The 12,322-nt window shown below is 35.5% G+C and overlaps 1 protein-coding gene across 4 annotated transcripts; it reads right to left on the bottom strand.

Moving 5' to 3' along the window:
• Positions 1–2,486: 2,486 nt before the first annotated feature.
• On the bottom strand, positions 2,487–12,316 carry LOC107469651 (pentatricopeptide repeat-containing protein At2g01510, mitochondrial). Of its 4 annotated transcripts, none has more exons than XR_008004013.1 (5): positions 11,821–12,316; positions 6,796–7,015; positions 3,621–6,229; positions 3,020–3,349; positions 2,487–2,879 (listed from the first exon to the last, which is right to left on the bottom strand). XR_008004013.1 is itself a non-coding variant. In XM_021133550.2 (3 exons), exon 3 carries the CDS (start codon positions 6,092–6,094, stop codon positions 4,013–4,015), a length of 2,082 nt encoding a protein of 693 aa, XP_020989209.1. In that variant the 5' UTR covers positions 6,095–6,229; positions 6,796–7,015; positions 11,821–12,316; the 3' UTR covers positions 3,453–4,012. The 4 variants fall into 4 exon arrangements, 1 of the variants encoding a protein (XP_020989209.1); XR_002369353.2 differs by having other exon boundaries at positions 3,020–3,245; XR_008004012.1 differs by having other exon boundaries at positions 3,020–3,245; positions 6,809–7,015.
• Positions 12,317–12,322: the final 6 nt, after the last annotated feature.

The raw sequence follows: 12,322 nt of genomic DNA, 5'->3' as shown, positions 1-12,322 counted from the left end.
ATTTGATTGATTTCTAATTATTTACGTACATAAATGATTAAAATATATAACATAAATATCGTAATTATTATAATTCTATGATATAATTATAATTAACATGTTTTATCATAATTAAATATTGATTTGATATAATTATAATGAAAATACTTTCTCAAAATAATATAATCTACTATTATTCATCCACTAATTATTTGGCAATAAACCTTAATATGATTTTTTACATCTCCGCTATGGGAAATAACTACTTAGATATACCAAATAATATGTAACATATTACTACTTGTATAAGTCAAGGCACAAAGACAGAATTTAATTAAGGTGATTAGAACTTTCACCAAACAGAATATGACCTCAATCGAATAAAAAAGGGTATTCGATTTTGCATTAATTAGCTAGTCGAAGAAATAACATACTCATTTATTATTCATGTTTCATTATATTTTTTAAATAATATATAGAAAACATATATCTTGTGTATAAAAATGTGACTATTAGTAATTTTATTAATAAACCTTTTTTTAAACTATTGCTAATTTCAATTTTAATAGAAAATCTGAGGAAATAATTTTGATTGCCATAAATAATATACTAAAACTGTTAGTATATTATCTTCTATATGGTTAATTGAATTTATCAATGATTTTCCCGTGTAAATCGTCTTTTTAATAACTACTTAATATACAAAATTTGAAATTGAAAATTGTTATTACTAATTCAATTAACTGGTAAATTGAGTAATAATTGTCAAATTATTAAGGTACAAAATCATTGATTTACTCAATAGATTTTCATATATTATTTATATTTCAAGTAATAATTTGAAATTATATTATTTACCCAATTAATAATACTATTATTAATAATTATTTTTTGCATTGATTTTTAAATCAATTATTAAATAATTATTTTTGTTAAGATAATTGTTTATAAATTATTTCAAATTATATTTTGTTAAGATATAATTATTTAGATTATTACTCATGGCACGGGTATAATTTCATTTTATACCAATTAATCAATTATAATTATATGACACATGTGTAATTTTAATTTTATCCACCGATTATTGGCAAATAAGTTTTATTCCAATTATAAATAAAATCTGTTTTTATTGGCAAATAAATTGTCTTTAGGTCAACGATTTAATATATGTGTAGGTTCATTTTTTGTCAAATATAATGAAAATACAAATAAAGAAATAAAGGATAAAAATAAACTTAATAATATCTGACACTACTTCATTTTATTAAATTATTTAAAAATAGCACATCCACAAAAAATAATCGTAAAAATTGAGGCAATAATTTAAATTCTATAATTATAATTTAATCAAATACTAATAGTAAAACCAAATTACCTAAACAATATTGAACCTATTCTAGTCCTTAGTCACGTATAGTATATAATCATTCTTATAACGACAACCAACTGAAATAACATCGTAAGTTTCAATATTTAGAATTCGTGCAAAATCAAACCATCCTCTTGTTAGATAAGCTTCATCATCCGCTATCCATGCAATGCGGCAAGGTATAGAATTACTACACCGAAAAATCAAACTAACTTTTATTCCCCTCAATGGCATTGCATGCAAAAGAAAGCTGGTAATTTCTGAAAAAAATCAAAATATGTTAAAAAATTATTCTAATAATGAACAGCTTAAACTAAGAAAATTTAAATATATTACCAATCGTTGAAATTGCATATCTTAATTTGTCATGAATTTAGCAAAACTGAACGCTTACATCCTTCGGTAAAGTAGAGACTATTGCCTCTTCTTTGAACGCTTACATCCATGTAGTTGGAACCCGAATTAGTGAAGACAACTCGATGAGGTATTTCATGGATGTGATGCATTGTAAATGATTGTAGCAAAAGACAATCGAATTGGAACATTAGACGATAAAAATAACTTAGAGTAACAACAAATAAAAAATTATCAAAAGAATAATATAATAGAATAAGTATATAAAAAATATTATAAAAAATTATAAATTGTACCTTAAAATGATCAACTTCAATAAAAAACTAAAAATACATTCTTATTCTATGAAGTAATAAAAAAACACTAAATATAAAATTATGAATTGACTCTCAAATTTAGATTCATTTACCACAGGAAAACACTATATATAGACTTTAGTAAAACAAAAATAAATATGTAAATTATTTATTATTAAGGTAATTTTTTAATAATACATTAAATTTTGATTTGATACAATTATAATGAAGATATGTTTCTAAATTAGTATAATTATATATTATTCATTAAATATTAATTACAGAAAACGGAGGCATGAGAGATCGACACGTCACTTTTAGTAGTTGGGGAAAAATCCAATTTTAGTATATTAAGTAGATAGAAGTAGATATTTAGTAGTAGTATTATTATAAACACTGCACTAAAATTGCATTGAAAAATGAGGACCCTGATACTACAAATACAGCAAAAAATTACAAGACAGAAAAAGCGAGGGGTATGAGGGGAAAAAAAGGTCTATGCACATATGGTGAATTCCAAAGGTACACTTAACAATGGTATCCGGAAAATCATCTCTTTGTCCTTCAAGAGAGTAATATGCAAGAACATGATCTGGATCACTGGATGCTTCATGCTTCATTACTAGAAGGAATCAACTCAACAGCCAAAAGACTGCATCTGGAAGAAGAGACACCGTGACCTTGCACCCAAAAGTACCTAAGAGAAGCCAGGATAGGAACATTGCAGCAATGGCTAGGGCGCGCTCGGTAAAAGAGAAACTTTAATTAAAGAAGCATTGTTATAAGTTAAGCTCCGATCCAAAGGAACATACTAACATAATATTAGAGCTAATAGAATGTGTTGATCATTTATTTCTTCACTACGCGAATTCTGTGCCCTGTAGTTTCATTAAGGGTACTAGTTAGTATAGGCGATGTAACTATGAGTGGCTAATATGGCATTTAATTATATAACAATATGATAGAATATGAGGTTTGAGTTTCAGAATTGAAACTGATGCATTAGTGTATTACTTACCCAACATTGGAACCATCTCGTAGTTAATTACACCCATTGCAGGAGTTAAATGCCTGAAACACTTAGTGGGGGAGATCAAGTATCTAGATTTGTCAGTGAATTAAGGCATTGGTACTGCAGATGAAATTTGAGGAGTTAAGGTTCAACAATGCTCAGGTCATCGGGTGTTGCGTCTTCATCTCTGATAAAGTTATCGACAAATTATCCTTTCATTTTTCCGTTACCACTGCAAGAGGCAAAGGAAGTATTCCCATATAGAACATGTTAGTAATTTACTTCAAGTATCTCTCCAATGTAACAAAGTACAGAATGTTACCTTCTTGGCATATTCTGCAAAAATTTGACACCGTAAAGGATGTTACAGGAAACCAATAACCTAACGGCTCATACATGAATAACAATATTCTCATAAATTGCATGATGTATGGTCACTATCAACTATAAAATATGAAAAATAATGAAGAATAAAGTTCTATATCAAATTATCAATAATGTCTAGCAGCAACTGTAATTGAGCTACCAAGAAAGAAAAAAGAAGCAAAATTAACTTGATCTTTCACGCTATGCTTTTGGTGTATCCATGAACATAATTCAAATTTACCTTAAGAGGCAAGCAATTAACACTGCCACAAGATTGAGTTACATGTAGACATAGTACATGTCACAAAGAACCTCTAGTCTGAATCGAGCAGGCTCTACATGTCACAAAGATCTCTAGTCTGGATCAAGCAAGTTATGGGGATTTGATAGTTTTCTTGACTCTCTTTCTTCAAGGTCCATTCTTGATAATGGATTCAAAGGATATACTTGCTTCCTAGTTCAACACATTGTGTCGTCCCAAGAAATTTTCTAAAGGCATTCCCGTGCAATACAGCTGCTCCAATCTATTGAGTCCACGTTTACATATAGATTTAATTTTCCCTTCTATTGCCAGCACCATTCCTTTTCAAAACAATTAAAAATGCACAGGATATCATTATCTGGATTAAAACTTTACCAATGGTCCTTGCAAGAGCACTTTCCACCAGAGAAATGGTGAAATTTGTTTGAATCTCTCAAAATGATTGTCCTTCCAATATGGAAGGATGCAAATTTCATAAACACATGGCAGTCATCACAGACACGTATATTTTTTATGATCCTGATAGGTGCAATTCCATTCGGCTTTCTAATTAAAGCAAAAGCAAGAGCAAGTTTCTCACTGTGGTATGAGATGGATTTAAATTTTTCTTCCTGTTCCACATTATGCAGAACAATGTTTGTATCTGGATTATACCCAATTCGTTGCAATATTGAAATCAATCTGTTCAATTCATCATAGATTTTTTCCACTGCTGGATGAGTACGATCTTCTGAAACAAATTTGTGGACTTCACTCTCAACCTCAACCAAACTATAAGCAGCAAACTTTTTTGCATTGTTTCTATTCATGAGAGATCGTACATCACCTACTTTTTCCCATCTCCCGCAAGCAGCGTATAAGTTGGAAAGCATGATATAAGGTCCTGCATTACGTGGATCCAACTTGAAGAGATGACCAGCTGCCAATTCTGCATTCTTGATGTCACCCTTCTTTGCACAAATAGAGAGTAGGGTGGACCAAATCAGGTAATCTGGTTCATGAGGCATGCATTTGATCAAATCCACAGCTTTATCAACACTACTAGAGCGACCAATGAGAGTGACCATACATGCATAGTGATCCAATGTTGGTGTCATCCCATGTTCACTTATTGAATTAAAATATTCCTGTCCTTTTGCGACCATGTCAGCACTGATACAAGCAGATAATACCCCCACAAAACTAATGCTATCAGGTTTGATATTTTCCTGAAGCATCGTTTCATAAAGAGCCAGTGCTTCATGTGGTTGACCATTTTGGGCATAACCATGGATCATAGAATTCCAAGTAATCACATTTCGAATAGGCATTGTCCAAAAAATGCTCCAAGCATCCAAAGTAACTCCACACTTGCAGTACATATCAACAAGAGCACTTGACACAAGCATGCTATGATCAACACCCATTACTATTGCTTTTCCATGGACAACCTGACCATGACACAAAGAAGCTAGCTTGGCACAGGAGCTGACCACACTTGAAATGGTGTAACTGTCAGGTCTAACGTCTCCACGCAGCATGTCGCCAAACAACATCAATGCATCCTCTTCTCTTCCATTCTGTGCACAACCAACTATCATTGTTGTCCAACAAATCTCATCCTTTCTAGGTATTTCACTGAACATCCTCCTTGCATCATCCACATGTCCACACTGAAAGTAAGCATTGATAACAACTGATGCTGTAACTTGGTCAGGTTTCAAACCCAATAACTTCATCTTATTAAACAATCGAATGCACTCATCATGATACCCCAATTTGACATATCCAGAGATCATAAGATTCCAGGAAACAACATTCTTATGTGTCATTCGATCAAAGAACCACCGTGCCCTGTGAATATCACCACACTTCGCATAGACACCAGTGATAGCATTCCATACAAAAGTGTTATCCCCACAACCACTAATAACAACTCTCCCGTGAATCTGCTTACCAAGCTTCAAATCCAAGAGCTTAGAACATGCTTGCAATGCATTCACATAGGAGTACTGGGTGGGCTGAAACCCATCTTCTTGCATCCTCACTAAAATCTTCAATGCCTTGCCTGAATGCCCATTAGTTGCAAAACAAGCAATCAAGGTGTTATAAGAAACGGAATCACAAGAAGGCATTTGATCAAAGACAGTGCACAAATCCTCAACCAAACCCAACTTAGCATAAGCAGAAAGCAAGGCATTCCAAGAATAAACATCTCTGTGGGTCATATTATCAAACAGGTCTTGTGCATAGGAGAGTTTGCCGCATTTGGCATACAAATGGAGGAGCTGGTTATGGATGAAGGAGTCTTTGGGTTGGAAAAGGTGAAGTTGCATGTGAGACTGCAATCTCTTGGCTTGAACAAAGTCATTTGCTCGAACGCAGTGAAGGACATGGCGTGTATAGGAATCAGAAGTAGCAAGGCCGCGAGAATACAAAAAATCAATGGCTTGCCTAAGATTTTGTTTAGCCATTGAAGAAGAAAGTGCAATGCCCAACCTTTCAAAAATGCGACTAGCTTCAAGATGTTGATGTCATTTTGAGGGGTGACTCCTTGAATGGCTTCCAAGTGGCATGCTCCTATTGCTCCTGCATCAATGCCCTTCTTGCTGAAAAGTTTGAAAAAAGATCCAAAATGAATTCAAAGAGCAGTAGGTGCAATGATATCTGTCATGCTCAAAATTAACATGCTCTGACTTTTGTTTGGACATATATGTGGCTCTGACTTTTGTTTGGACATATACGTGGCATGTTATGTTCTCCAATCAAATACATGGCTGCCAATTGGCAATGAAAGCTATAGCATCTTAATAGGTTGCAATGCAGCAGCATCGGTTCATGTTGAAGGTACGTACAGTATTTTACAATGAATCAAGTGTTTGATGCTAGCTTTATACTGCTGTTTATAAAAGACTAATAAAAAAATGGCTTCAATGTTTACTTTTATAGAAAGTAGTTCACACCTATGGTTGCATTACATTATAATTATATTACCTGCCACTTGCCAACATATCTCACCAACAAAACAAACCAACTTCAAAATTTGAAAACTTGAAACTAATAATTTATATGTTCATAATCATTATACTGACATGACTTAATTACTCAACAACTTTTAACTTTTAAAAACAAAATCAAACATGTATGTTTGCTTTAGGGGAAAAAATGGCTTCACCCCCTTCATTTACTCTATCTCATTCTCCTTCATTGTGAACCCAAGGCCAGCTCCATTGGCTGTGACATCTTAGCTTCAGACTTGGCAGTTGGCAACCTCCACAAGTACGTCGAAAGGAGCACATTGCCACCAAATGGCTCATTGGCTCAGCATCATCACTGGCTTTGAGGAGAGGAGGGAAAAGATGATGTAGAAACGCGAAAGCTGGCCATCTGCTTACCTGTGTTTCAAAACAGAACCCCATTGAATGTTATGAACATAAAGATTATCTCATATCTCTCTATCTATCCATATCCACATAAGGATTATCTATCTACCTTCGATCTTCTTTCTTTCTATCTAATATGTATCTATCTATCTAATTATCTATGTAAGGTAATGTTTACTTTCGCTGAAGGAAGAACAATTGGAGATAAAGTGTATGGCATCACGAAATGGTAGCCTAATTCCTTGCAATTCTTCACCAATAGACTACACAACCAACAATAAAAGTAAGCCTCACTTGGACTCTAATTTATTACAATTTTTATATTTATAGTATGTACATTTTTCAGTTCAAAACAAGGTGTTATACTTTAAGCCCTTTTGGTTCAGTTATTTATTCATAACAGTATAATGTTATGATCCTTTCAACTCCAAATTTATTTGTGGCATAGACAGTATTTTACTTTTCTATTTCATTTTAAATATAATACTCAAGAAAACTGTATATCCGCCAAAACAAAAATGTCTTCTACAAGTTCTAAGATGAGATGCATGAAAGAAACTAAATTGTGTAAGATAATAAATAACATAAAGAATAGGACATCTGTGAACTCAACATTATTAAAGCAAGGAGAGTAATCCATCAACTAGAAAATAAAATAACAAAATGACAAAATTTAATTTTTATTAAATTTTAATATTGTATCATTTGAATAAGTTTTTTTTAATTAAAGTTTAACAAAAATAGATCCATATCGCACACTCTTTAAGAATTGTTTTCATTTTGTACGTACAAATTATAAACATTTCAATTTTCCAAGAAGAAATAACTAGCCAAAAAAGTATGTAAAGGAGAAGGGTGTTCATGGAATATAGAGGAATTTTATGACAATTACTAGAAAGAAACAAAAGCAATATTGCATGAAGTATAGGAAGGGGCATCAAAAAACCCTCCCCTTCCCTGCGACAGTTAAGGGGGGCCCTACATCCAAGGATTGTTGAAAAATTAAAGAAAAAATCGAAAAAAAGGAAAATATTAAAAAAAGATAATCCTCAAGGTAATATATGTTCTTTAATATTAAATGTAATCTTGCTGAGTAAATTGTATTAAGAATCAGGGTAATATATGTTCTCTTTATCAATTATAACAACATTAGTACTGGTCTTTTTTTAAAGAACCAACTTAAAAAAGAAAATACAACGATTAAAATAAAGATATTAAAATGAGTCAAGGAAAAACCAAAATCCTATGAATTGCTGCAAGTTCTTCTTTAATATCTACATTGCATATACAAAACACACCTACACACATACATATGTCACAAGGGGCACAAGCTAGTTGTTTACACAGCAGCTCACTAATTTTGTAATTCAAATTCAACAATGGCACAAGAGGCGCACACACTAAGCCATTTTGTTTAATCATCCTTAACTCTGTTTGAAAACAACAAACACAAGTAATAGTGCTTCTTCAGCAACAACACCCACAATCATCTCATCATCATCATCAATCACCAAAACTAATTAGCACCCTCAACAACATTCTTGCTATAATAATGGTTCCAATCTTCTTCATCAGCATTCCTTTGTCTTCAATTACCACACTCCATGTTCAGAAGACACACAAATTGAATAAGATCACAGAAGACTTGCTTACGGAAGGACGAGTGGCGAACGGCGAAGAGGATGACGAACGAGATGCGACGAAGACCGGCGAAGATGCTGCTGCCGCGGCGATGAAGACCGGCCAAGATCTTGCTGGAGGCGGCGACGGAGACCGGACTAGAAGCGGCGACGAAGACCGGGCTGGAGGCGGCGACGAGAGAAAGCGACGACGATTCTGCCTCAGCCCTCGGACACAGGAAGACGACCATTTTGCGGTGAGACTGTGAGAGTGAGAGACGGTGGCGGTAAGAGGGGAGGATTGTGGCGATGGAGGGGAGGAGGGTGGCAGACGGCGGTGAGAGTAGAGCCGGAGAGGTGCGAATTTCTGAAATTGTGAGAGGATTTGAATTTTGGAACTGGAGAGAGTACAGGCTTGGTGAGCTTCTCTATCTTTTTTAGAGTTGTCTTTCTCAAGGTTCTGAAAACCAAACCAGTCATCGAACCGCTTTAATCACTGGTTCACTGGATTAGTGATCCAACCGGTCTAACCGTGGTCCAACCGAAAAAATCGTTTTTTATTATTATAAAATAATAAATAAATTATAAATAAAACATTTTATATTAAAATAATAAATAAATTCTAAATAAACACTTTAAAACATAATTATAATCTAATATAAACTTTAAAATATCTTCTAAATTTAAAAACTACATGAAATGTTATCAACCACAATCTTAAGATCTTTAGATAGTACAAACTTAAATATTTTAATGAACTGAAGCTTTTGCTTTCAAAGTTTGCTATAAGAGAAACCAAAATTCTTTCTTCATCCTATAAATGTTTGCTTTGATGACATTAATCAAAAAAGCAATTACATCCAAAAAATATCAAACCATTTCCAACTCTGGTTTAAATTTGTCCAAGCAACAAAGAAAAAGAATGAAGGTTTCGTCACCAAAAAAAAAAAGAATGAAGGTTCCTCGAAGTAGCAGCTGTAGAATCCACATCATTTAACACAACTAGAAGTTCAGAAATCTTGTTCTTCCTCAGCTGCAGGCTCAAAGCTATCGCCACCTAAATCTAACCTGCCACCTAACATATCACAAATTTCTAATCAAGAGGAGACTCAAACTTGCAGGCTCACAGTAAAATTGTATTCACTTGAGGAGACTCAAAACAAATCAGAAAAGCAAAAGGATTTCACAATAACCCAAAGCTAAACTTGACATTTTAATGCTCCTTCATCGTGTTACTTGATAAATCATCAAAACAGCCACAATCCAAGCACATGTAAATCATAAAACTTGACCCTACACTTGTCTACGTTGCCATTGAACAGAGCTGGAAACACAAAACAAAGTTACAGGTAAATTCTAGTTTCTAACCCTGCCAACCCAAATTTCAGCACCTCTAAATTCTATTAAAAGCTCAGTTACTAACATGCAAGGTCAATTATTAGAGCGTGATCCTCAAAATCTTAGTAAAACAACACATAATTTCGATTCAGCGACATTAAACCAAGATAATTCATATTCATCAGCATCACGTCATAATTCATCTTTACTGACTGAGGTATTATTATCAGCATCACATTGACACACAAAACAGTAGCATAGAAGAACCAAAGCTAATCAATAATCACAACACATTCAATAATCAATAATCAGTAAATTAAAATAATAAAATCACAACACACACAAAAACAGCAGCATAGCAGAACCAAACAGAGAAATAAATTTAACACATCAGAAATTACCAAAACACACAAAGAAATTAAAAGAAGAAAGCTACAAACCCTGAGATGGAAGACGTGGCGTGACTGAGTGTCGCGGACGACAAGGACCGCGGCGAGTAGGACAGATGAGAAATAGACAGCGGCGCAGCTGAGAAGCGAATGACGGCTTGACCGAGAGGAGGAGGAAATGGCGGCGCTTGCGATGATTCTTCCTCTATGTGAGCGCGACGGCGGCGCAAGAGAGCACCTTCGAAGCTAGAAGCCTTGAACAGAGCACGAAAGAGGGAGAACCAAGACAAGGAGCACCTTCGAACGGGCTTCGAACGGGACAGTGGCTGCGGTGGAACAGAGCTAGCGCCGGCGGGACCGTGGCTGCGCCGAAGGGAGGGACTGAGCTCGCCGGCGTTGAGAGGAACGACCAGCTTGAGGGTGATGGGAGGGACGAGGGAGGGTGTGCTGCTGCGCCGATGGAGATTTGGAGTGGGTTAGGGTTGGTAACGTTAGAGTTGGGGAAGGGGGTTACTGAATGCTAAACGGCGCGTTTTGGGTGTTTAATTGATTCAGTCAGCCTTCCTTCATTGAATTCAGCAATCAATCATAAGTAAGGAATATGGATTCAAACAATTAAGCATCACTGAATCAAACAATGAAGATCAAACTGAAAAAGGAACTCAGCAGCAATAAGATCTTAAATTCAGAATTTGGTCAAGATCATCACTGCATAAGCAATCCAGCACTTGTGCCTTCCAAATAACAGCCATCAGAAAAAAAAAAAACAAAGCAGTAGTAAACAACTATGCAGCAGCATCAGACAAGCCATATTAGCACAAAAGTAAATCAATGAAACAGCAACATAGCATCAATAACAATTTGAACCAAACCAACAGCATCAAGCAGCATTCTTTCTTTGAACAATGAACAAAAGTAATGGCCTAAAAGAAGCACAACAATCTACTAGCAACAGCAGCATTCTTTTTGTTGGACAATTAACAGAAAAATAATGGCCTAAAAACACAGCACCAAACAGCAACAAGGAACAAAGATAATGGACTCAGTCGGTATTTGTTCCATTGAATTCAACTTGCAAATACCATTCCAAGACAATAACCATTCCACTTGCAAGCAGCATGAATTCAAGAAATTACTCATAACTAAATCCATAACAGCCCTCAGCAGCAATCAAATTGAATTCATAACAGCCCTCAGCAAGAATCAAGCAACAAAAAAAATTATGCAGCATCAAGAAACCAATTGAGTACAAAGGCAAGGCATCACCAGCAACAACCAACCCAATTTGAGATAGAAAATTAACCATTCCGAACAGCTGTGAACAAAAACAAACCTAAATCCACTATCCACGCCAGATTCTCTAACCACCTAATCAACTAAGCATGCATAAACTAACTAAACTAAAGTAAACGAAATTAACTAGCAGTAAAATAATGAATGAAACAGAACTTGACGAAAGAAAATGGAGAACCTGGGAACAAGAATTTGAACAGAGGAAGGGAAGGGGAAGGTTGATGACGATGAGTGAATGGCCGGAACAAACACAGCCGGCCTGGTGGCGCAGTGGCACAGTGACAGCGGTGGAGAGGAAGCGAAATGAGAACAAGGGACGAGCCCTGTGCTTGTTGTCGCAGGCAGAGGAAGAGCGATAATGGGGCAAGGAGGGTTTATGAGGCTCGTGGGGGTGAGAAAGGGGTGGTGGTTGCGGCGGCGTGGGCGGTGATTCGCGAAGGTGAGGCGTCGAGAGGGTGAAGACGAGAGGAAGCAGGGGTGGGTCCTGGGCTCGGGTTCGGCAAGGAGGGGTGGCGCTGCGGCTGAGGTGGCGCGGAGGAGCAGAGACAGATGAAGAAGAGAAGGGGAAGAAGAAAGAAAGAAAGAGAAGGAGAGGGGTCAGGGGGCGAGGGGTAGTTGACGACGGTGGTGGGTGGTCGGCGGCGGGTTCAGAGGATGATGGCGGGATTGTGACGGAAAAG

Source organism: Arachis duranensis, chromosome 10 (genome assembly GCF_000817695.3).
Source record: "Arachis duranensis cultivar V14167 chromosome 10, aradu.V14167.gnm2.J7QH, whole genome shotgun sequence".
NCBI classification, from domain to species: Eukaryota; Viridiplantae; Streptophyta; class Magnoliopsida; order Fabales; family Fabaceae; genus Arachis; species Arachis duranensis.
This window is presented reverse-complemented; position numbering and strand designations above follow the sequence as displayed.

Coding starts and splice junctions, on each gene's coding strand:
- LOC107469651 (XM_021133550.2), bottom strand. CDS start 6,094: ATGGCTAAACAAAATCTTAGGCAAGCCATTGATTTTTTGTATTCTCGC.